General features: G+C 51.8%; 1 protein-coding gene and 1 long non-coding RNA gene across 6 annotated transcripts in view; one reads left to right on the plus strand and one right to left on the minus strand.

The window, feature by feature from the left end:
* The first annotated feature begins 389 nt into the window (after positions 1-389).
* On the plus strand, positions 390-1,038 carry LOC144336851 (uncharacterized). Its single transcript, XR_013409215.1, has 2 exons — positions 390-496; positions 923-1,038. It is a non-coding gene; the product is annotated as an uncharacterized LOC144336851 (long non-coding RNA).
* Positions 1,039-9,701: 8,663 nt separating this feature from the next.
* The window catches only part of PLVAP (plasmalemma vesicle associated protein), a 30,341-nt gene continuing 14,300 nt past the window's right edge, over positions 9,702-25,742 (minus strand). For 4 of the 5 annotated variants that reach the window (XM_077978302.1, XM_015123258.3, XM_077978301.1 and 1 more), the window contains 5 exons: positions 25,131-25,227; positions 24,319-25,031; positions 19,448-19,508; positions 19,202-19,283; positions 9,702-10,632 (listed from right to left, as the gene is read on the minus strand). In XM_077978302.1, coding sequence (XP_077834428.1) covers positions 10,626-10,632; positions 19,202-19,283; positions 19,448-19,508; positions 24,319-25,031; positions 25,131-25,227 — 960 coding nt within the window. In that variant the 3' untranslated portion in view covers positions 9,702-10,625. Of the gene's footprint in view, positions 10,633-19,201; positions 19,314-19,447; positions 19,509-24,254; positions 25,032-25,130; positions 25,228-25,742 lie in introns of all 5 variants that reach the window. The other variant, XM_077978299.1, reaches the window with a different exon arrangement.

The raw sequence follows: 25,742 nt of genomic DNA on the forward strand, positions 1-25,742 counted from the left end.
TTTCCCTCCCTCCTTCCCTCCCTCCCTCCCTCCCTTCCTTCCCTCCCTCCTTCCCTCCCTCCCTTCCCTCCCTCCCTCCCTCCCTCCTTCCCTCCCTCCCTTCCCTCCCTCCCTCCCTCCCTTCCTTCCCTCCCTCCTTCCCTCCCTCCCTCCCTCCCTCCCTTCCTTCCCTCCCTCCTTCCCTCCCTCCCTTCCCTCCCTCCTTCCCTCCCTCCTTCCCTCCCTCCCTCCCTCCCTTCCTTCCTGGCGTGCAGTGGTGCATCTCACTGCAACCTCCACCTGCCGGACTCAATCAATTCTCCTGCCTCAGCTTCCTGAGTAGCTGGTATTACAGGCATGTGCCAGCATGCCTGGCTAGTTTTTGGTTTTGTTGTTGTTGTTGTTGTTTATTTTTATTTATTTTTTTTGTTTGTTTTTTTGAGACAGAGACTCACTCTGTCGTCCAGGCTGAAGTGCAGTGGTGCGACCTCGGCTTACTGCAACCTCTGCCTCCCAGGTTCAAGTGATTCTCCTGCCTCAGCCTCCTGAGTAGCTGGGACTACAGGTGCGGGCCACCACGGCCGGCTAATTTTTGAGTTTTTAGTAGAGACGAGGTTTCATCATGTTGACCAGGCTGGTCTTGAACTCCTTGACCTCGGGTAATCTGCCCACCTCGGCCTCCCAACGTACTGGGATTACAGGCGTGAGCTACCACGACTGGCCCCAGAAGTATTTCAACATGAAAAATTTCCCGGCCGGGCGCGGTGGCTCAAGCCTGTAATCCCAGCACTTTGGGAGGCCGAGACGGGTGGATCACGAGGTCAGGAGATCGAGACCATCCTGGCTAACACGGTGAAACCCCGTCTCTACTAAAAAATACAAAAAACTAGCCGGGCGAGGTGGCGGGCGCCTGTAGTCCCAGCTATTCCGGAGGCTGAGGCAGGAGAATGGCGTGAACCTGGGAGGCGGAGCTTGCAGTGAGCTGAGATCCGGCCACTGTACTCCAGCCTGGGCGACAGAGCGAGACTCCGTCTCAAAAAAAAAAAAAAAAAAGAAAAATTTCCTTAGCCCTTCTCCAGTTGTCATGGCTTAATGTGCGTCTTTCCAGAACTTTGAATGTTTACATACTTGTGGATGTATCTTTCAAATATGTTTGTCTTGTGATTTATATATAAATGGTGTTGTGTTCATTGTTCTACAAATTGTTATTTCTTTTTTAAAAAACAAAATTATGGAGATGGGGGTCTCACTAGGTTGCCCAGGCTGGTCTTGAGCTCCTGGACTCAAGCCATCCTGCTGTCTTGACCTCCCAAAGTGCTGGGATTACAGGTGTGAGCCACTGTGCCTGGCTCATTCCTTTTTTAGTCTTTAGTCTTTCTTTTCTTTATTTTATTTTTTTCTGTGTGTGTGTGTGTGTGTGTGTGTGTGACAGAGTCTCGCTCTGTTGCCTGGGCAACTAGAGTGCAGTAGCGCGATCTCGGCTCACTGCAACCGCTGCCTCCTGGCCTCAAGCCATTCTCGTGCCTCAGCCTCCCAAGCTGCTGGGATCATAGGTGTGCCCTACCATACCTGGCTAACTTTTGTATTTTTAGTAGAGATGGGATTTTTGTCATGTTGCCCAGGCTGGTCTCAAGCTCCTGGCCTCACAAGATCTGCCCATCTTGGCCTCCCAAAGTGCTGGGGTTACAGACGTGAGCCACCACACCCACCCTTTTATTTATTATTATTTTTTGAGATGGAATTTCGCTCTGTCGCCCAGGCTGGAGTGCAGTGGCGCGATCTCGGCTCACTGCAAGCTCCGCCTCCCGGGTTCATGCCATTCTCCTGCCTCAGACTACCGAGTAGCTGGGACTACAGGCACCCACCACCATGCCCGGCTAATTTTTTGTATTTTTAGTAGAGATAGCATTTCACCGTGTTAGCCAGGATGGTCTCGATCTCCTGACCTCGTGATCCACCCGCCTTGGCCTCCCAAAGTGCTGGGATTACAGGTGTGAGCCACCGCACCTGGCCCACACCCACCCTTTTTTAAAAAAAATTAAGTTTATTTTTTACTCTGTACCTCAATGGATGAAAAATGTAGGATTAGTCTGGACATTTTGCATCTTCTATCTTTTTTTTTTTTAGACAGAGTTTTGCTCTGTGTCCTAGGCTCGATTGCAGTGATGGTCTTGAACTCCTGGGCTCCAGCAATCCTCCCACCTTGGCCTCCCAAAGCACTGGGATTACATGCACATGGCGCAGTGCCCAACCTTGCCTCTTGTATCTTTAAAAAAAATTGTAATTAGTTCAATTATTAATTGATTAATTAATGCTTTTTGAGATAGGGTCTCATGCTGTTGCCCAGGCTGGAGTGTAATGCCGCATTCATGGCTCACTGCAGCCTCAAACTCTTAGCCTCAAGGGATTCTCCTGCCTTGGCCCCTCGAGTAGTTGGGACCACAGGCACGAACTACCATGTCCCATGTCTAGCTAATTTCTTATTTTTTATAGAAATGGGGTCTCCCTCTGTTGCCCAGGCTGGCCTTGAACTCGTGGACTCAAGCAATCCTTCCACCTCAGCTTCCCAAAGTGCTGAGATTATAGGTGTGAGCCACCACACCAGGACAACCTCTTGTATCTTAAAAATGACTAGCAAGGCTGGGCGTAATGGTTCATGCCGATAATCCCAGCACTTTGGGAGGCCATAGGCGGGCGGATCACAAGGTCAGAAGATCGAGACCATCCTGGCTAACATGGTGAAACCCCGTCTCTATTAAAGATACAAAACATAAGCTGGGTGTGGTGGCACGCGCCTATAGTCCCAGCTACTTGGGAGGCTGAGTCAGGAGAATTGCTTGAACCCAGGAAGCGGAAGTTACAGTAAGCCAAGATCGTGCCGCTGCACTCCAACCTGGGCGACAGAGGGAGACTCCGACTCCGTTTCAAAACAAACAAATAAACAAAAATCTGACTGGCAAAACCTAGGGGACTTTCTTCCTCTACAAGCTGAATCTTTATTAATTCATTCATTCACTCCATGAATATTCATCAAATTCCTGCATCCAGCTTCGTACACACCATTTTATTGAATCTTCACCACAGCACGATGTTGGGGCTATTTTCTCCCAGTTTTGCCGATGAGAAAACTGAGGCTTACAGGAGTTGTTACTTCCTGGAGTTCCCCCAACTTTGGGGTTTGAACACAGGTCTGTTTGACTCCAAATCTGAGTTTGCTGAGGGCCTCCTGTGGAGCAGGCAGGGTGTTGGAGTCACAGAGGGGAGCAACAGGCTTGGTACCTTTTCACATTAAAGAAGCGACAAGAGACCAGGCATGGTGGCTCACGCCTGTAATCCCAACACTTTGGGAACCCAGGATGGGCAGATCACTTGAGGCCTGGAGTTTGAGACCAGCCTGGCCAACGTGGTGAAACCCCATCTCTACAAAAAATACAAAAATTAGCTGAGCATGGTGGAGCACATCTGTGGTCCCAGCTACTCAGGAGGGTGAGAAAAGAGAATCTCTTGAACCCAGGAGGCAGAGGTTGCAGTGAGTGGAGATTGCGCCACTGCACTCCAGCCTGGGCGACAGAGCGAGACTCCACCTCAAAACAACAACAACAAAAAGAAGAGGCAAGAGGTCATTACAGTGAGGTCTGATGGCTGCATTTTGTTTTGAGATGGAGTCTTTGCTTTTTTGTCCAGGGTAGAGTGCAGTGGCATGATCTCGGCTCACTGCAACTTCTGCCTCCCGGGTTCAAGTGACTCTCCTGCCTCAGCCTCCCTAGTAGCTGGGGCTATAGGTGTGTGCCACCATGCCCGGCTAATTTTTGTATTTTTAGTAGAGATGGGTTTCACCATGTTGGCCAGGCTGGTCTCGAATGCCTGACCTCAAGCGATCCACTTGCCTCAGCCTCCCAAAGTGCTAGGATTACAGGCATGAGCCACAGTGCCTGGCCTTTTTTTTTTTTTTTTCTTTAAGTAAAGATGGGGGTCTTGCTGTGTTGCCCAGGCTGGTCTCAAACTCTTGGCCTCAGGTGATCCTCAGACCTCAGCCTCCTAAAGAGCTGGGATCACATGTGGGAGCCACCACACCTGGCCTGATGGCTGCTTTGTGAGCTCATAAAGAGGAGACGTGACCTAGTCAGGCAACTTAGGGTGGGCTGCCTGGCAGAGGTGATGAGTGTTGTGATCTGAATGGTGAGGATGCCAGATGGAGGAGGCTGGGGAAGGCACCCCAGGCAGAGGGCACTGAATATGCAAATCCCTTCATGTGCATATCCCACTGACACATATTTCGCTGGATTACATATCCCACTGATGCGGGAACTTCACAGTGTGTTCAAGGAATAGTGAGATGGTCAGGGTTTTTGTTTGTTTGCTTGTTTTTGTTTGTTTGTTTGTTTGTCTGTTTTTGTTTTTGAGACAGGGTCTTGCTCTGTTGCCCAGACTGGAATGCAGTGTCGTGATTGTGGTTCACTGTGACCTCCGCTTCCCAGATTCAAGCGATTCTCCTGCCTCAGCCTCCTGAGTAGCTGGGATTACAGGCGTGTGCCACCACACCCGACCGTTTTTTTTGTTTGTTTTTTTGTTTTTGTTTTGTTTTCTTAGACAAGGCCTCTCCCTTTCACCCAGGCTGGACTGCAGTGGCTCAGTCATGGCTCACTGTAGCTTCCATCTTCTGGGCTCAGGTGATCCTCCTACCTCAGCCTCCTGAATAGCTAGGACTACAGGCATGCGCCACCACGCCCGGCTAATTTAGAGATGAGTTCTCACTATGTTGCCCAAGCTGGTTTTAAACTTTTGGGCTCAGGCGATCTTCCTGCCTTGGCTTCCCAAAGTGCTGGGGTTACAGGTGTAAGCTACCATGCCTGGCCTTTTTTTGGGGGGGAGGGGGGTTGGGGTGGGGTCTCACTCTGTCACCCAGGCTGGAATGCAGTGGCACAATCACGGCTGACTGTAATCTTCAACCTCCTGGGCTCAGGTGATCCTTCCACCTCAGCCTCCTGAATAGCTAGGACCACGATCACCACGCCCGGCTAATTTTTTAATTTTTTCGTGCAGACAGGATCTTGCTATGTTGCCCAGGTTTGTCTCAAACTCCTGACCTCAAGTGATCTGTCCTCGGCCTCCCAAAGTGCTGGGATTACAGGCGAGAGCCACGGCGCCCGGCCAGAGGTGGTCAGAGTGGCTGGAGCAGAGGAAGGGAGGAGAGAGAGGAGGGAGACCATTGGAGGAGGGATGGAGGAATCTGATAAGCAGGGGTTCGTCTGAGATTCTTTGGGGAGCCTGACGTGGCAGGGACCGACCAGCAGAGGGCGCCTCGCGCTAACAGAGGCGGTCCCCGGCGATCCTCCCATCAAGGCTCCGGGTGCCCCACCCTCAGAGAGCGGATCCAGGCCTCCGGCACCCACCTGGTGGCATGTGAATGGTTAACTTCCCCTGACCGGGGTGGAAACTGAGTCTCGAAGAGAATCAGGATCTTTTCTGGAATCAGAAAAAGATCTCCACCTCCAGTAGTTGAAGATACAAACCCTCTGGTTTCAGTGGACACAGAGCCTGGGAGGCATCCGTGGCAGACAGAGGGCATGAAAAGGGCCTAAGGAGGCCCGCAGAGTTTCCTGACCACCCAACTAAAGGAGACCCCAGGGCCGGGCGCGGTGGCTCACACCTGTAATTCCAGCACTTTGGGAGGCCAAGGTGGGTGGATCACCTGAAGTCAGGAAACCAGCCTGGCCAACATTAGTGAAACCCCGTCTCTACTAAAAATACAAAAATCAGCCGGGCGTGGTGGTGCACATCTGTAATCCTAGCTATTCGGGAGGCTGAGGCAGGAGAATCGCTTGAACCCGGGAGGCAGAGGTTTCAGTGAGCCGAGATGGTGCCACGGCACTCCAGCCTGGGAAACAGAGTGAGACTCCATCTCACATTAAAAAAAAAAGAAAAAGAAAAATATCTCCACCTCCAGAGGTTGACGATAGAAACTCTCTGGTTTCAGGGGACACAGAGCCTGGGAAACATCCCGGGCAGACAGAGGGCGTGACAAGGGCCTAACGAGGCCACCAGAGTTTCCCAACCACCCAACTAGAGGAGACCCAGGCCTGATTTTATTTACAGGGTTCCTGGCAATATGTCATTATTTGTTCATTTCCTTGCTTGTTCAACCAAATCAACAAATTGGGGCTGGAGGGGCGGTGGCCAGAGTGGAAAGGGTCACACCATGAACTGAGTCCACGGATGTTACTATTGCCCCCATCAGGAAACCAAACCGATGCCCAGAGAAGAAAAGCAATAACGTGGATCTGCGGGTGAGGGGTGGGCTCCAAGCGGGGAGGGTCCTGAAGGCTCCCAGGAGGGGTGAGCTGGGCCTGTGTCTGGATAGGGTTGGAGATGCTCTTTGGACAGGATGCTGGGGCCCCGCCTGCCTTCCCCGGGGCCCTGGCACACAGCTGGCCTGAGGTCCTTGGCCACAATCCCTTTTTTCCAAGAAGGGTGAGGTGGTTTGTGGGAAGCAGCCATGGGGGTTATTTATAGAGGCTGCAGGAAATCCCCAAAGAGTCTGAGACTCGCCAGGCAGTTGGACCTCAGGGTCAGGAAGGGGGCCTGATCCGCCAATTGCTCGACCCCCACCCCTGTATTCAGCCGCCACCCGGTTCCTGAGGAACCACCAGCCTGGGACAGTCAGAGCTTTAAGGTCAGGGCTGGAAAGAGGTAGGGATAAGGCTGGAGGGGGGGTTTCCAAAAGGGGAAGCAAGGGCTATACCTGGGGCATCAAGAAAGGCTGCCTGGAGGAGTGGGTCTCTGGAGCTGGGCTTCTGAAGAAGAAGGGTTTATTAGACATGAAAACGGCTTTCTAATCCAAGGGCACAGCACGAATTAACACATGTTGAGTCTTTTTCAGAGAATTAAAAAGTCCAGGATAACAGGAGGCAAAAGGGGAGTCACAGACGTGCTAAGGAGTTAGACTTTGTTCTAAGGGTAATAGGGAGCCGTGGAGTGTGAGCAGGAGAGGGACTTGGACAGAGTCTGTAATGGAAAGACTCCTCTGGACCAGCACAGGAGCCATACCAGAGGCAGCGGCTGAGGTGCAAGTGTGCAGGGGCTGGGCCAGAGCCAGGTCACTGGGTTCGGTTAGAGGGATGATGGCTCCTGGAATGCTCTGAAAGGCAAAACGGACAAAGGACCGAAGGCCTGTGCCCATGTGTCTGGAGACTTTAGAATTACTACTATTATTATTTTAGAGATAGGGTCTTGCCCTGTCGCCCCGGCTGGAGTATAGTGGCACAGTCCTAGCTCACTGCAGCCTCCAACTCCTGGACTTTAGTGATTCTCCTGCCTCAGCCCCCCAAGTAGCTGGGACTAAAGGTGCATACCACTATGCCCAGCTAATTTTTAAATTTTTGGTAGACATAGGGTCTTGCTAAATTTCCCAGGTTGATCTCAAACTCCTGGGCTCAAGCGATCCTATCTCAACCCCCCAGAGCACTGAGATAATAGGCATGAGCCACTGTACCCACCCCTAATACAACTTTATTTACAAAAACAATGCCTGGCCTTAGAATTATTATTACATCCAATGCTTGGATGAGAACGTGGAGGCTGGGACTGACTGAGCCAAGATTCAAATCCGGGGATGTTTGGCTCTAAAATCCTAAATCAGGTCTTCTGGAGTGGCTAGGACTGACTGGCATCGATGTCTCCCCGTAAGGACTCTGGGCTGTCTGGGCAGTAGGCTTAGGGGCAGGGACGTCCCCACTTCCTTGGGGCCTCCAGCTCAGCCTGTCTGGGCGGTCTGGCCAGGCTGACCCCCTTGCTCTGTCTTGGCAGAGCCCCAGCTGAGCGCTTCCTGCGGTGACCATCTCTCGCCCTTGTTTCCGTATCCCGGAAATATCGCTCCTTTGTCCCTCCAGACTAGCCTGCCCTAAGCGTGGCGCTGCCAGCTCCCAGGTCCTTGTGACTCATCCGTCCCAGTCCAGGACCCCAGGCTGGGAGGGAATTGAGTGATTGAGAGGATGGGAGGTGTGGGGGGAGGAGACAAGCTGAGATCCTAGCCAGCGGATTTTTTTTTTTTTTTCGAGATGGAGTCTCGCTTTGTCGTCCAGGCTGGAGTGCAATGGCACAGTCTTGGTTCACTGCAACCTCCACCTCCTGGGTTCAAGTGATTCTCCTGCTTCAGCCTCCTGAGTAGCTGGGACTACAGGCATGCGCCACCACGCCTGGCTAATTTTTTTGTATTTTTAGTAGAGATGGGACTTCACCATGTTGGTCAGACTGGTCTCAAACTCCTGATCTCAAATGATCTGCCCACCTCGGCCTCCTGAAGTGCTGGGATTACAGGCATGAGCAACCGTGCCTGGCCCTAGACAGCGATTTTAAGCCTGTTTTTCCTGATAGCCATTGGCTTTGTGTCCTGAAGTTTTTACTTGTTAGAGATAAAGCCCCAGGGATGGGGTTGCTGAGTCAAAGGTTTGTGCATTTGTGCATTTGAGACAGGGTCTTGCTCTGTCACTCAGGTTGGTGCACAGTGGTGGAATCAGAGCCCACTGCAGCCTTCAACTCCTGGCTCAAGCAATTCTCCCACCTCAGCCTCCCAAGTAGCTGGCACTACAGGAGCGCACTATCACACGCCTGGTTTTCTTTCTTTTTCTTTCTTTCTTTTTTTTTTTTTTTTTATTGAGACGGAGTCTTGCTCTGTCACCCAGGCTGGAGTGCAGTGGCGTGATCTCGGCTCGCTGCAAGCTCCCCATCCTGGGTTCACGCCATTCTCCTGCCTCAGCCTCCTGAATAGCTGGGACTACAGGCACCCACCACCATGCCCGGCTAATTTTTTGTATTTTTAGTAGAGACGGAGTTTCACCGTGTTAGCCAGGATGGTCTCGATCTCCTGACTTCGTGATCCACCTGCCTATGGCCTTCCAAAGTGCTGGGATTACAGGCGTGAGCCACCGCGCCCGGCCCACACCTGGTTTTCTTTAAATTTTTCATAGAGACGAGGTCTCGCTATGTTGCCCAGGCTGACCTCGAATTCTGCAGCTCAAGCAATCCTCCTACTTAGGGCTCCCAAAGTTCTGAGATTACAGGCATGTGCCACCACACCCAGCCTGATTTTATTACGTTTCACTAAACTAGTTTCTGGAAGGGCCATTACAGGACTTGAATTTCTACTAGTCTTGTAGGAAAAGGCCCTTTTTTTCTACACCTTTAGTAGGTGTTACGTGTTATGGCCTTAAAAAGACATTTTCCCAGTCTGCTGGGTGCAATGTGATTTCCCTGTGTTCTTTCGATTTGCTTTTCCCTGACTGCTGGCTAATTTAGTGATATCAGTGAGCCAAAGTGTCTTTAAACTGGACACTGGTACCTTTTCTGGAGAATTCTTTGCAAACCTAGAACTTTCTTTCTCTTTTTTCTTTTTTCTTTTTTTCTGAGACAGGGTCTTGCTCTGTTGCCCAGGCTGGAGTGCAGTGGCATGATCTCGGCTCCCTGCAACCTCTGACTCCCAGGGTTCAAGAGGTTCTCATGCCTCAGTCTCCCAAGTAGCTGGGATTACAGGCACGCACCACCACACCTCGCTTTGTGTTTTTTGTAGAGATGGGGTTTCTCATGTTGGTCAAGTTGGTCTCAAACTCCTGGCCTCAAGTGATCCTCCCGCCTTGGCCTCCCAAAGTGTTGGGATTACAGGCCTGAGCCACCTTGCCCAGAAACCATGTGGTACCTTTAAAAGCAGAAATCGCACTTCTGGAGTCTTTGAAGGATTCACTAATATTTATTAAGTGCCACCAACGGGCCACAGGCAGGGCTGGGAGTGGGCGGAGAAGGAATGGCTCCCCTCCCGACAGCAGGTGACCCTCACCCCCGGATCAGGGCCCCAAGCGGGGGCTGGAAGCACTCACACTCAAGAAGCGGAGGTGAACAGCTTCCTGTTCTCACCTCCGGGTACAGGCACTGGGGGTGAGGAAGTGGCTGGGAGGCAAGGAAGCTGGAGGAGGGGAGGTGCTGGGGCCCAGGGCTGTGCGGGTGGGGGTGGGATGCTGTGGATACCTTGGCCCGTGTGCCAGGGTCGGGGGGACGTGACACTAGGTGAGAATTGGGTAGAAAGAGTGTGTGAAAGGACATGCGGGCATGTGATGTTGGTGCCATATCTATAGGTGACGTTGTGACGGTGTGTGTTGTCACTGTGTCTGTGTATGACATCATCACCATCTGTGTGATGCCATCGCCGCCTCTATGTGACATTGACATGACGTGCGACGTCAACGTGGCCCGTGACGTCATTGCTGCATCTTATTGTGACGTCATGCCACACCCCCCATGTCTTTGTGCGACGTGCGCATCTGCGCGACGCCATCGCTAAATCTCTTCATGACCTCTACATGGCCGCGTGACATCTACATGGCCACGTGACACCATCACCACGGTGATATGTGACGTCAGCGCCGGGTCTTGCGTGACGTCATCTCCGCGGCTGTGTGTTCTGGGCGAGGGATCTTGAGGCGCGGGTGCGAGTGTGAGAGAGTACTAGGGGTTTGCATGCAGGGAGTTGTCTGATGGTGGCCCTGGGTGGTTGGGGGCGGCGGGAGGGGGTAGTGTCCGGCGCTGTGAGCATCTCACTGCATCCTCCGCAAACCGCCGAGTCGGGCCATCCCTTGGTCCTCAGGCCTGGAACCTCCTCAGCCACTAGGGCAGGAAGGGGATGGTAACACAACAGAGTGTCAGACAGAGGGAAGGGCAAACCTCGCCGGGCCCTGGAGGCTCGTCCTCAGTGGGGGCACAACATCCTGGGGACCCCGGCCCTGCCTCCTCCCACCCTGGGCCCCTACTTGTTCCTCAGGATCCCAGTGCTCCTTCGGGTTTAGCCTCGCCATGAAAGTCGCATGTGTTGAACCTCCCCAGGATGGTGAGACTGCGGTGTGTTCCTCCCCATTATACAGACGAAGATACTTAGGTTCAGAGTGGCCACTTCCAAGCCCCAAGCCTCTGCTACAGCTTGTTTGACTCTCCTCAGTGCCTCCCAACATTCTGGGGATACTGAGAATTTACCCCAAAGCCTCCGCTCCCCCAGACACCTACGCTGGTTGCCAAGGCAAGGCTTCCGTCTCCCTCTTTTGCCTGCTCCTGCTCACATGTCCTCCGTGGCTCCCCAGTGCCCTCAGGACAAAGTCCAAGCCTTACAACACGGCATTCAGGGCTCCACCCCTCTGCCCCTCCCAGGCATCCCCATCAGGGACTCCTACTATGCCAAAGACCCAACAATTCCAAGGGCCATCACACTGCTTCCGCACCCCCAGTCCCGCTGCCTTTGCACGAGCGGAGTTGTCTTGCTATCCGGGATGCCCTCCCCCCTCCTGGGCCTGGCAGAGGTTCCTGTGAGGGGTCAGGGGTTGGCTTAGAGGCTGTTTCCTGCTGGGGGAGGAGGGGGCTGTGGCCAAGTCCCGCTTCCGCTGGTCCTCTCCCTTCCTTCCCCGGCTCTTCCCTGGGGCCCAAGCGGCCTCACGTTCCTTGGTTGGCTCTGGTCCCTGGCCCTGGCCCCAGACTCCATCCTCAACCACCATTTACCCAGCTCTGGTCCCTGCTGCCAGCCTGCAAGGCTCCATCTTTCAGAGACGGAGGCATCGAAGCCCCCATCATTGTTTGAACTAGTGCAACCGCCTCTGTCCTGGTCCCCAGCTCCTTGTCCCCCAGTCTGTTCCCCAACAGTGACCAGAGGAACCTGTGGATGCTTGAACTGTGTCATGCACATCCCCCATCTGCTCAGGTCCTCACAGCAGCCACAGACAGGGCTTGATCAGCTCCCATCACTTCCTTGCCCTTACCTCCTCCTCCTGTTCCCCTCAATCACTCCGCTCCAGCCACACTGGCCTCCTCCCCTCAAACACACATGGCACGGTCCCACCTTGGGGCCTTTGCCCTGGCTGTGTCCTCTGTCTGGCGCACCCTTCCCGGAATCCCTCCATGGCTCCTCCCTCACCTCTTTTGGGTCTCTGCTTCAATATCACCTCCTCGGTGTAGCCTGCCCTGTCTCTGGTAGAAAGTTCCAACCTTCTGACGCTTCCTGCCCCTTCCTCTGTCTCCCCATCACCAAAGGTCCCTCGAGTGACCCATTCATCTGATTTGTCATCCATCTCTCCCACTAGACTGTGAGCCCCTTGAGGGCAGCGGTTTCTGTGCCTTGTTCCCAGCACCTAATACCATGCCCAGTTCCCAGCAGCTGCTCAATAAATACGGCTCGAATGGACAAACAAATTATGAGAGTCGTAACAGGAACTTGAACAACATTAACCATGTGCCCGGCTCAGAGCCAGGCCTGGACTCCCATCTTAAGCCCATATGGCCAGGCGCAGTGGCTCACACCTGTAATCCCAGCACTTTGGGAGGCCGAGGCGGACGGATCATTTGAGGCTAGGAATTCAAAACCAGCCTGGCCAATGTGGTGAAACCGCATCTCTACTAAAAATACAAAAGTTAGCCGGGCGTGGTGGTGCATGCCTATAATCCCAGCTACTTGGGAGGCTGAAGCATGAGAATCACTTGAACCTGGGAGGTGGAGGTTGCAGTGAGCCGAGATCACACCACCACACTGTGGCCTGGACAAGAGAGCAAGACTCTCTCAAAAAATAAAAAAGATAAAAAAAAAAAAAAAAAAAAAAAAGGCCGGGCGCGGTGGTGGCTCATACCCGTAATCCTAGTACTTTGGGAAACTGAGGCGGGCAGATCACCTGAGGTCAGGAATTTGAGACCAGCCTGGCCAACATGGAGAAACCCTGTCTTTACTAAAAATACAAAAATTAACCAGGTGTGGTGGCTTATGCCTGTAATCTCAGCTACTTGGGAGGCTGAAGTAGGAGAATCACTTGAACCTGGGAGGCAGAAGTTGCAGTGAGCCGAGATTGCACCATTGCACTCCAGCCTGGAACACAGAGTGAGACTCTGTCTCCAAAAAAAAAAAAATTACATTAAAATAAAATAAAATAAAAATAAAATCTTGGCCAGGTGTGGTGGCCCACACCCATAATCCTAGCACTTTAGGAGGCTGAGGCGGGCAGATCACCTGAGATCAGGAGTTCAAGACCGGCCTAGTAAACGTGGGGAAACCCCATCTCTACTAAAAATACAAAAAAATTAGCCAGGCGTAGTGGCGGGCACCTATAATCCCAGCTACTCAAGAGACTAAGGCAGGAGAATCGCTTGAACCTGGGAGGTGGAGGTCATGGTGAGCTGAGATCACACCACTGTACTCCAGTCTGGGTGGCAGAGTGAGACTCCATCTCAAAATAATAATAATAATAATAATAATAATAATAATAATAATAATAATAATAATAAAATAAATAATACAATCTTTTTTTAAAAAAGCTCTTCCCATTGCAATTTTTGCCATATTCAGCCACATTGCTCCTGGACCAAGATTTACTTAATATTTGCCCTTTAAAAAACGTTTTAGAGGCCGGGCGCGGTGGCTCAAGCCTGTAATCCCAGCACTTTGGGAGGCCGAGACGGGCGGATCACGAGGTCAGGAGATCGAGACCATCCTGGCTAACACGGTGAAACCCCATCTCTACTAAAAAATACAAACAACTAGCCGGGCGAGGTGGCGGGCGCCTGTAGTCCCAGCTACTCGGGAGGCTGAGGCAGGAGAATGGCGTGAACCCGGGAGGCGGAGCTTGCAGTGAGCTGAGATCCGGCCACTGCACTCCAGCCTGGGCGACAGAGCGAGACTCCGTCTCAAAAAAAAAAAAAGTTTTAGAGGCAGGGTCTTCCTCTGTCACCCAGGTTGGAGTGCAGTGGCGTGATCATAGCTCACTGCAGCTTTGACCTCCTCGGCTAAAGCAATCCTCCTGCCTCAGCCTCCCAAGTAGCTGGGACTACAGGTGCATGCCATCAGTTCTGGTTAATTTTTTTTTTTGAGACGGAATCTCGCTCTGTAGCCCAGGCTGGAGTGCAGTGGTGTGATCTCAGCTCGCTGCAACCTCCACCTCCCAGGTCCTGGTTCAAGCAATTCTCCTGCCTCAGCCTCCCGAGTAGCTGGGATTACAGGCACGCTCCACCATGCCCAGCTAATTTTTTGTATTTTTAGTAGAGACAGGGTTTCACCGTATTGGCCATGCTGGTCTTGAACTCCTGACCTCGTGATCCACCTGCCTCAGCCTCCCAAAGTTCTGGGATTACAGGTGTGAGCCAACATACCCAGCCATTATTGTCTTTATATCGTGTTTAAAGAAACTTACATTGATTTCCAAAGACACTCAGTCTCTACTTCTTCTTTTTTGTTTTTTCTGTTTGTTTGTTTTTCCTCTGCCTCATGTGATCTTCAGGAAGGGACACTCAGTCTCACCAAGTAAAGGAAAGCTGGTGCATGTACCACCAACAGAAAATGACTTTAAAATTTTCCATAGGCTGGGCACCATGGCTCATGCCTGTAATCCCAACACTTTGGGAGGCCAAGGCAGGTGGATTGCCTGAGGTCAGGAGTTCGAGACCAGCCTGGTTAACGTGGTGAAACCCTGTCTCTACTAAAAAATACAAAAAATAACCGGGCATGCTGGCATGTGCCTGTAATCCCAGCTACTCGGGAGGCTGAGGCACGAGAATCGCTTGAACCCGGGAGACACAGGTTGCAGTGATCAGAGATTGCGCCACTGCACTCTAGCTTGGTGACAAAGCAAGACTCCATCTCAAAAGAAAAATAAATATTTTTTTTCCATAAGAGCAAGACCTCGTGCTGAATCCCAGCTGAAGCGGGGTCCTGCGTCGGCCATCGATTTGGGAACATGGGAGACGCGCAAGTGTCTGGAAGCTGTTAGAGCAAGTAAATACCAGCTGAGGCTTTGTCTATTTTATTTTTTTAAACTAAACACTATACTATATTGATGAGGATTTTATTTTTTCTCTCTTAGAGACGAGGACTTGCTATGTTGCCCAGGCTGGCCTTGAACTCCTAGACTCAAGCGATTTGCCCTCCTCAGCCTCCCAAAGTGCTAGGATTACAGGCATGAGCCACTGCGTCCCGCTAAAATGAGATTTATCAAGGCTTAGAAGGAATAAGAGTGGGCCAGGTGTGGTGGCTCACGCCTATAATCCCAACACTTTGGGAGGCCAAGGTGGGCGGATCACCTGAGGTCAGGAGTTCGAGACCAACCTGACCAACATGGAGAAACCCTGTCTCTATTAAAAATACAAAATTAGCCAGGCATGGTGGCGCATGCCTGTAATCCCAGCTGCTTGAAAAGCTGAGGCAGGAGAATCGCTTGAACCTGGGAGGTGGAGGTTGCGGTGAGCTGAGATCGGGCCATTGCACTCCAGCCTGGGCAGCAAGAGCGAAACTCCGTCTCAAAAACAAAAAACAAAACAAAACAAGAAAGAATAAGAGTGGAGGCCGGAGGGGGTGGCTTATACCTGTAATCCCAGCACTTCGGGAGGCCGAGGAGGGCAGATTGCTTGAGGCCAGGAGTTTGAGACCAGCCTGGCCAACATGGTGAAACCCCACAATTTTTACAAATTTTGTAAAAAAAAGATACAAAAATTTGGTGTGATGTGTACACTCCTGTAATCCCAGCTACTCAGGAGGCTGAGGCAGGAGAATTGCTTGAACCTAGGAGACAGAGGTTGCAGTGAGCTGTGACTGCACCACTGCACTTCAGCCTAGGGGACAGAGTGAGACTCCATCTCAAAAAAAAAAAAAAAAAAAAAAAAAAACACACAAGGCCGGGCGTGGTGGCTCACACCTGTAATCCCAGCACTTTGGGAGACCGAGGCGGGCAGATCACAAGGTTGGGAGATCAAGACCATCCTGGCTAACACGGTGAAAACCCGTCTCTACTAAAAATACAAAAAATTAGCCGGGCGTGGTGGCGGGTGCCTGTAGTCCCAGCTACTCGGGAGGCTGAGGCAGGAGAATGGCGTGAACCCGGGAGGCGGAGCTTGTAGTGAGCCGAGATTGTGCCATCGTACTCCAGCCTGGGCGACAGAGCAAGACTCTGTCTCAAAAAAAAAAAAAAAAAAAAAGGAGTGGAAAAGGAAAAATCAACTCTCCTGATGCATGAGGAGGGTGATTTAATGCTGAGTCTTGTCCCAGCACCTCATTAGGTGCATCTAAAATTCTAGTGACTCAGCTACTTGGGAGGCCGAGGCAGGAAGATCACTTGAGGCCAGGCATTCGAGTCCAGCCTGGGCAACATAGCAAAACCCCTGTCTCTACAAAAAAATAACAATTTAGCTGGGCAAGGTGGAGTGTACCTATAGGCTCAACCACTGTGGAGGCTGAGGCAGGAGGATTGTTTGAGCCCAGGAGTTCAAGGCTGCAGTGAGCTATGATCATGCCACTGCACTCCAGCCTGGGTGACAGAACAAGACTCTGTCTCAAAAAAAAGAAATAATGATTTAAAAAAATAAAATTGCCAGGCGCGGTGGCTCACGCCTGTAATCCCAGCACTTTGGGAGGCCAAGGCGGGCGGATCACAAGGTCAGGAGATCAAGACCACAGTGAAACCCTCTCTCTACTAAAAATACAAAAAATTAGCCGGGCGCGGTGGCGGGCGCCTGTAGTCCCAGCTACTCGGGAGGCTGAGGCAGGAGAATGGCATGAACCCCGGAGGCGGAGCTTGCAGTGAGCCGAGATCGTGCCATTGCACTCCAGCTTGGGGGACAGAGCGAGACTCCGTCTCAAAAAAAATATAAATAAATAAATAAATAAATAAAATTCCAGTGACTCTCCCCAAGTTGCCCAGTGAACCCAGAGCAGACAACCCCAGCCCACTTGCCCCCAGCGTCTCTCAGGGGAGGGGGAGTCAAAGGCAGAAGCCAGCAGGCCAGAGGCCCTTCCTGCAACCGTGAGGAGAGGAGGTGGCGAGATTCAGGCTTAAGCACACATTGTTTTCTCAGCAGATGGACGTCATTTTGGGGTAAACAATGTCAAGAGCTTCCCCGGTTCTCAGCCGAGGCCCTGACAGTCCTGGGCTGGGAGCCCGGGCCTGGCCCTGATTCTCCACCGTGTGACCCCGGGCTGCTCACTTCCCTGGGGCCTCAGTTTCCTCCTCTGAGAAGTGGGGATAATAATAGAACCTCCTTCCTTGCCATGAGGGCTTTGGGCCAAGATGGAGAGAGGAAAATTGTGTTTGCTTGGAGTGGGGAATCTCCTCCTCACCTTTTTGTTTCCCTCCCTGTGGGCTGCTCAGGGCTGAGAACTGAGCCATCTAGAGCAAAGGGGCTGAGAGACAGCCTGGCAAGGGAGTGAGCTCCCTGTTGGAGAGGGTATGCAAGAAAGAAAAACAAAAAACAAAAAAAAGAAGAGGTGGAAATGGAGCTGGACATGCTGCATCCTGGGGAGTTGGCGGCAAAGCTTTCGGAAATCTACTTGGCCAGAAATCCCGTATTATCCCTCTGAGGCTGCAATAGACCCAGATTGACAATAGCCCCGTGGCAAAATGGTCATTGGCACAGTGTTTGGGGTCAAAGGGATCTGACTTAAAGTCCTGGTGCCTTCCTGAGCCTCGGGTCCTAAACTGCAAATGGCAGTGCCAGCCCTGACTCCGTCAGTGGTGCAGCAGGACCCCAGAGAGAGCACAGGCAGTTCTTGGGGCGGTGGCCTGAGTCACCATCCCTGTGACGCACAGGCCGCCCTCTGAGAAGTGACTGACTCTGGGAGGAGGCCGGGGGCACAGTCCTCAAGCCATGACGTGAGCATGTGCCAGGAGCCCTTGCTGCTTCCTACAGAGGCCCCTAGCCCCTTGCTCTGGCCATTTTTGGATGGCACCTTGCAATTAGCAAAGCATTTCCAGGCCCTTGACTTCAGACACTGTCTTTTTTTTTTTTTTTTTTCCAAGACAGTGTCTCACTCTGTCTCCCAGGCTGGAGTGCAGGGATGCGATCTTTGCTTTCTGCAGCCTCCACCTCCTGGGCTCAGGCGATCCTCCCACCTCAGCCTCCTGAGTAGCTCAGACTACAGGTGCCCACCACCACACCTGGCTAATTTTTGTATTTTTTTTTCCTTTTTTTTTTTTTTTTTTTTTAGTAGAGACAGGGTTTCACCATGTTGGTCAAGCTAGTTTTGAACTCCTGAGCTCAGGTGATCCACCCGCTTTGGCCTCTCAAAGTGCTGGGATTACAGGCGTGAGCCACCGTAACTGGATTTTTTTTTTTTTTTTTTTTTTTTGAGATGGAATCTCACTCTGTTGCTGGGCTGGAGTGCAATGGCGTGATATTGGCTCACTGCAATCTCTGCCTCCCGGGTTCAAGTGATTCTCCTACCTCAGTCTTCAGAGTAGCTGGGACTACAAGCGCCCGCCACCATGCCCAGCTACTTTTTGTATTTTTAGTAGAGACGGGGTTTCACCGTGTTGGCCAGATGCTCTTGATCTCTTGACCTTGTGATCCGCCCGCCTCGGCCTGGGATTACAGGCGTGAGCCACCGCACCTGGCCTCTTTTTTTTTTTTTTTTTCTGAGACAGAGTCTCACTCTGTTGTCCAGGCTGGAGTGCAGTGGCATGATCTCGGCTCATTGCAACCTCCGCCTCCCAGGTTCAAGCGATTCTCATGCCTCTGCCTCCTGAGTAGCTGGGATTCCAGGCATGAGCCACCATGCCCAGCTGAGACTCATTTTCTAGAAATTAAAGGTCAGGAATCACTCCTGGATGCCACTCCCCCCTCTCTCCGTTTGCTCATTACCTTCCCTCACCCCTATCCAGCTTCCAGGCCTTTGACCTGGCTGTTCCTGCTGCCTGGAACACTGTTCCCCCTGCTTTCCCTAAGGCCAGCTCCGCATGCTCCAGCTCCTCCTCACCAAGGCTCTCTCTTGCCTGTTTGGGGTCCGATGGCCTGGGTTCGTGTCCCAGTTGTGCTGTGCTCCCTGGGGTACAATGCATGCCCTCTCTGTGCCTCACTCTCCTCATCTGGAAAGTGGGTAGAATAGTGGTTTGCCCTACTATTGTTGTTTAGTTGTGAAGATTACATGAATTAATCTTGCAAAGTACTTAGAACTGCGTGGGGCTCACAGTAAGTGCCTAATACTTGTAGGCTCCTTGGTAGTCCCATCATGACACTGTCTCACCCACTATTCAGGGAGTTTCATGAGGACAGAACTGGGTGTGTCTTGGATACTACTGTGTCCCTCACGCCCAACCATACATGTATACAGCAGGTGCTCAATTAAGGAAGAAGCAAGTATGAGATCAGCCTCCCTCCACCCTCAGTCCTGTCCTAGCTTTGCCCACAGCCCTAAGACTGAACAACTGCAGCCTGCCCAGTGCCTTACCTGGATGGGGCTACAGGGATGCCTGCAGGGGGCCTCTGGGACTCCAGGATCTTCCTCTTGAACTCCTCCAGGCTAGCTGGGTCTGTGGAGGGAGGGAGAGGTGAGGCTTGACCTACAGCTTCAGTAGCCCCTGCCCCTGGGCTAGGGATGGGCTGGCAGCCCAGGGGAGTGGGAGAGTAAGGCTGGGGTGGGGTTCGAGGTGGAAAGGGGCTCCTCCCCTACTTGGCTCTGTCTTTTGTCACTCACCGATGGTCTGGGGGTTGGGGACAGGGCCCATGGGCCGTGGCACTGGTATAATCGGCTGCGACTGTGAAAGAAAGATGGAGGGAGGTTGGTAGAAGCCAGGGCTTCCCAGACAGGTTTCTGCCTTTTTTTTTTTTTGAGATGGAGTTTCGCTTTGTTGCACAGGCTGGAGTGCAGTGGCATGATCTTGGCTCACTGCAAACTCGGCCTCCCAGGTTCAAGTGATTCTCCTGCCTCAGCCTCCCGGGTAGCTGGGACTACAGGCACGCGCCACCATGCCTGGCTAATTTTTTGTATTTTTAATAGAGGTGGGGTTTCACTATGTTGGCCAGGCTGGTCTCGAACTCCTGACCTCAGGTGATCCGCCTGCCTCGGCCTCCCAAAGTGCTGGGATTACAGGCATGAACCACTGTGCCCGGCCGGGTTCTGCCCTTTCATGCCCTTCAAGACCAGTGTCTCTAAAGTCCTTCCAGGGCAGCGTAACAGACCCCATGTAGAAAGACACACATGGTCATGAACATAGAATCACCTGCACCCACCACAAGACTTCAGATGGCTTGGGGACTTGTGGGACTGCTCACCTCAGCAGTCCCGAGGCCCCATGCTGCACAGCTGGTCTACCCTTATCTCCATCAGAGCCTCAGGGTGAATCCAGGTCCAACCCATGACCCCATCGGAGTCTACTCACCCACCACAGCCCCCTTCAGGCTGAAGTCAGCCTACCCTGTAGACCAGCTGGACCCCGATCCTAAATGCCACCCCTGGAATATCCCTGAGCCAATCCCCCAAAACCTGAAATCCAAGGCCAATTCTGAACTCAATCACCTAAAATCTGATCCCAACATGAAAAGTCAATCTCAGAATCAAGCCCCAACCTAAACCCAGTCCTAATTATAAACTGGATCTGACCATATCTTCAGATCTCATTCTGAATCCAACCATTCTCTTGACCCAACCACTATGAAAATACCGATTTCCAGCAGGGCGTGCTGGCTCACGCCCGTCATCCCAGCACTTTGGGAAGCCGAGGAGGGCGGATCCCCTGAGGTCAGGAGTTCGAGACCAGCCCGGCCAACATGGCGAAACCCCGTCTCTACTAAAAATACAAAAAAAAAAAAATCAACCAGGCGTGGTGGCAGGCACCTGCAATCACAGCTACTCGGGGAGGCTGAGGCAGGAGAATTACTTGAACCTGGGAGGTGGAGGTGGCAGTGAGCTGAGATTGTACCACTGCACTCCAGCCTGGGCGACAGAGCGAAACTCTGTCTCAAAAAAAAGGAGAGAAAATATCCATTTCCCCAGCCCCAGCCCTGGCCTCCACCATGCCCTCCTACAATTACTTGTGCAATGTCATGCTCAGCACCCACTCAACCCCAGATCCCAGCCTCTACCTAGCCCCCATCCTAAACCCACACTCAGTTCCAATCCCAATCCAAACTTCACCCTAATCCTAAGGCCCTATCGAGCCCCTGATATTAACCGGAAACCGTCCTAAGCTGGTCAGTTACCCCAAATCCACCTCAACCCAGTTCCACGCCGAGATTGGCATCTACCCCAGATTTTACTCTCAACCCAGCCCTGATCGTCACTCAACCCCAATGTCTCCCCAGCCATAACCCAGGGTCACCCAATCCTTCAACTCAACTGCAAGCCCACTCAGCCTTCCACCAGTCACCCTAAACCAACCCGAGCTCAACTCCTAACCCATTGTCAATACCAATCCCTATGTCAATGCCAGTGAAATCTGAAATTCACCCTTGGCTGCAACCTCTAAGCATTTCTAGATGCACCAGTCACCTCCAACTACCAGAGCCTCAAATCCGACTTCAGTGCTTCAACTCAGTCCCAAAGCAAATGAGATCCTAGATCATTCTTCACCCAACCTCACCCCCTACAAGCATTCCTGACTCAATTTGCAAGCTTTTCTCACCATCCAAATTCCAAATTCAACCCCCTTCTAAAATCAACGAAATCCTAAGTGAAATCCTGACTTTAACTCAAGTCAACTCTAGACACAGCAGTGACCAAAAACTCATCTCAGCCCAACTTAAACACGAGTTCAACCTTCACATCAACTCTTCCTCTAGGCATCCTCACCCCAGTATCACTCCCAATGCTAAACCAACTCCCCTGGTTCCTCAACTCAACTCAAATACATGATTTTAACTCTGACCCTAACCCCAATCCCAATCCCAACAGTAGAATAACCCACCAGCTCCCTACACTCAAACCCAGCCTCAATTCTTTCACTTTTCTCTTTTAGGATTTGGAGCAGATTTTATTTTATTTTAGATTTAGTGGGGATGTGTGCAGGTTTGTTACACTGGGTATATTGCATGATGCAGAGGTTTGGGTTTCTTTTTTTTTGAGACGGAGTCTTGCTGTGTCACACAGGCTAGAGTGCAGTGGCGCGATCTGGACTCACTGCAACCTCTGCCTCCTGGGTTCAAGTGATTCTCATGCCTCAGCCTTCCAAGCAGCTGGGATTACAGGCGTCTGCCACCAAGCCTGGCTAAGTTTTTTTTTTTTTTTTTTTTTTTGAGACGGAGTCTCGCTCTGTCACCCAGGCTGGAGTGCAGTGGCCGAATCTCAGCTCACTGCAAGCTCCGCCTCCCGGGTTCACGCCATTCTCCTGCCTCAGCCTCCCGAGTAGTTGGGACTACAGGCGCCCGCCACTGCGCCCGGCTAGTTTTTTGTATTTTTTAGTAGAGACGGGGTTTCACCGTATTAGCCAGGATGGTCTCGATCTCCTGACCTCGTGATCCGCCCATCTCGGCCTCCCAAAGTGCTGGGATTACAGGCTTGAGCCACCACGCCCGGCCCTAAGTTTTGTATTATTAGTAGAGACAGGGTTTCACCATGTTGGCCAGGCTGGTCTCGAACTCCTGACCTCAGGTCATGCACCCACCTTGGCCTCCCAAAGTGCTGGGATTACAGGTGTGGGACACCGCACCCGATCATAGAAGTCTGAGTTTCCAATGGTCTCATTGAACAAGCAATGAACTCAGTCCCCAAAATGTAAGTTTTTAACCTTTTCCCCCCTCCCTCCCTCCCTTTCCCATTTTGGAACCCCAGTGTCTGTTGTTCCCATCCTTGTTTGTATCTAATATTTTGCTCCTACTTATAAGTGACAGCATATGGTATTTGATTTTCTGTTTCTGCATTAATTCTCTTAGGATAATGACCTCCAGCTGCATCCGTACTGCTGAAAAGGACATGATTTCCTTTTTTTTTTTTTTTTTTTTTAATGCCAGCCTCAATTCTTTCCTTTTCCTTTTTTTTTTTTAAGATAAGGTCTTGGTCTTTCACTCAAGCTGTAGTGCAGTGGTGCAATTCCGGCTCACTGCAGCCTCAACCTCCTGGGCTCAAGCAATCCTCCCACTTCTCAGCCTCCCAAGTAGCCAGGATTACAGGTGTGTGCTGCCACACCTGGCTTCTTCTTTTTTTTTTTTTTTTGAGACAGACTCTTGCTCTGTCGCCCAGGCTGAAGTGCAGTGTCATAATCTTGGCTGACGGGTTCACACCATTCTCCTGCCTCAGCCTCCTGAGTAGCTGGGACTACAGGCACCTGCCACCACACCTGGCTAATTTTTTTTGTATTTTTAGTAGAGATGGGATTTTACCACGTTAGCCAGGATGGCCTCAATCTCCTGACCTCGTGATCCACCCATCCCAGCCTCCCAAAGTGCTGGGATTACAGGCGTGAGCCACTGCATCTGGCCTAATTTTTGTTTTTTTTTTTTTTTTGTAGGGATGGGGTTTTGTGTTTTGTTTGTTTGTTTGAGACGGAGTTTTGCTCTGTCACCCAGGCTGGAGTGCAATGGTGTGATCTTGACTCACTGCAACCTCTGCCTCCTGGGTTCAAGAGATTCTCCTATCTCAGCCTCCCGAGTAGCTGGAATTACAGACACACGCTGCCATGGCCAGCTAATTTTTTGTATTTTAGTAGAGGCGAGGTTTCACCGTGTTGCCCAGGCTGATCTCAAACTCTGAGCTCAGGCAATCCACCTACCTCGGCCTCCCAAAGTGCTAGGATTACAGGCGTGAGCCACCACACCCAGCCTGGGGTGGGGGTCTTGCTGTGTTGCCCAGGCTAGTCTGAACTCCTGAGTTTAAGCTATCCTCCCACCTCGGCCTCCCAAAGTGCTGGGATTACAAGTGTGAGCCACCACGCCCAGCCAGCCTCAATTCTTAATCCTTCCTCAATGTCATTCCTAATTCCAAACTCTACCCCAATCCTAATGCCAACAAACTTCTCCATCCACATGACTACAATCCTATAACCATCCGTAGAGTGGATAGCCACCAACAGGTCATCCCAGCATCCATCCTAAATCCGCCCTCCATGCCTCAACTCAACCCAAACCCAAAGGCAACAGAAATTCTAGATCCACCCCCTCACCCAACCCTAGACCCGAAATCCACCCTACCTCTAATTCCAGGTTTTGTTTTGTTTTGTTTTGTTTTGTTTGAGATAGAGTCCTGAGTAGCTGGGATTACAGGCACCTGCCACCACGCCCTGCTAATTTTTGTATTTTTAGTAAAGAAGGGGTTTCGCCATGTTGGCCAGGCTGGTTTCGAACTCCTGACCTCAGGCGATCCACCCGCCTTGGCCTTCCAAAGTGTTGGGATTACTGGCATGAGCCACTGCGCCCGGCACTCTAATTCCATTCTTAACCCTACACTCTTCGCAATGCCCATCCCCATTCCAAGCTCTATCCTGATCTTAATGCCTGATCCTAGAGAGTCGTAATTCACCCAACCTAGAACAGGAAGCCATCCTCAAAGCCAACTCCAAGTTCAACGTCACCACCACCCCCTTGGCATCTGGACCTAACTCCACTGCAGCCTCCCTCTGGGGCCCGCATGCCCACCTTGGCCTTGATGCAGGTGTCCAGGGCCGAATTTCTGATAGCCAGCTCCATCCTGAGCTGCTCCGCCTCCCTCTTCTTCTCTTCCAGCTCCTTGGCCAGGTTGTCTCGTTCCTTCCGCAGCACCGCCTTCTCCTCCAGCGCTAGCTGAGTCTGCCGGGAGCATTCGGCTTGGAGCTTGGCCTCCCGGGCCTGAGCCTCCTTCTCCACTTTCTGTTTCGCCTCCTGACTGGCCTGCAGGCCCTGCTGGGCTTCCAGCTTCTGGCGTTGGAGGTCCGAGTTCTCGCGGGCCACGCGTTCGATACCCATCCGCAGGCTCCGGGCCAGCTCCTCCACCTTGGAGGTCATGAGGCTGGGCATGTGGTCGCAGGCTCTGCGGATGGAGGCCAATTCCGAGCCCAGGGGATGGTAGAGGTTGTAACCCAGGTTGTCCAGGCTGCGTGGGATAATGGAGTCCCTCCACAGGTTACGAAGATCCATCTCAAACTTGTCCTTGTCGAGGGGCAGGCAGAGGGCTTGAACCTTTCGCAGTTGCTCCTCGGCCAGCTGGCGCTCTTGATGCTGCAGCGCCCGGGTTTTCACACATTCAGCCAGCTGTTCCTCCACCATGCGTTTGTTCAGCAGCACGCTTTCCTTATCCTTAGTGCAAACGGTCTTCTCCTTGATTATCTCCACCTCCAGCGTCTTCACTTTCTGATTCAGCATGAGGAGCAAGGCTAAGGAAACAGGACCAGGAGACCCAGGAAGATTAGGGGCTGCCGCGAGCACTGGGCGGGGTGTCCACCACCCCGGCTCCCTGCGGCCTTAGGACTCACCATCGCAGCTCTTGTTCATGTCTTTGAATTGTTCTCTGCATTGTTTCTCGCTCAAGATGATGGCAGCCATGTACCGCTGATTGTTCGTGTAGATGACCTGCCCGGAAGGGAGGGGAAGGGCGCAGGACAGAGCTTAGTGTCTTGCCCCCGGGACTGCCTGGGCCCAGATCGAGCACCCTAGTGGCCGGAGTGAGCTGAATTCACAAGGGCACGGTCCCTTTATTGAGGGGATGTTGGAAGCCAGGTGTGGCAGCTCACACCTGTCGTCCCGATTACTCAGGAGGCTGAGGTGGGAGGATCACTCGAGCCCAGAAGTTTGAGACCAGCCTGGGCAATATAGCGAGATCCCCATCTCAATAAAACAAACAAACAAAAATAAATAAATAAAAATATAGTGGATGTTTGTCTGATTTTCAAAAGCTTTTACAGTTACTACTATCTAGAAATAAAAAGACACAAAGTATAAATATATGCTACAACATGGATGAACTTTAAAAATATTACATCCACATTTATGGTCAACTGAAATTTTTTTTTTTTTTTTTTTTGAGACGGAGTTTCATTCTTGTTGCTGTTGCCCAGGCTGGAGTGCAGTGGTGCAATCTCGGCTCA

This window comes from Macaca mulatta, chromosome 19, assembly GCF_049350105.2.
Source record: "Macaca mulatta isolate MMU2019108-1 chromosome 19, T2T-MMU8v2.0, whole genome shotgun sequence".
Lineage (NCBI taxonomy): Eukaryota > Metazoa > Chordata > Mammalia > Primates > Cercopithecidae > Macaca > Macaca mulatta.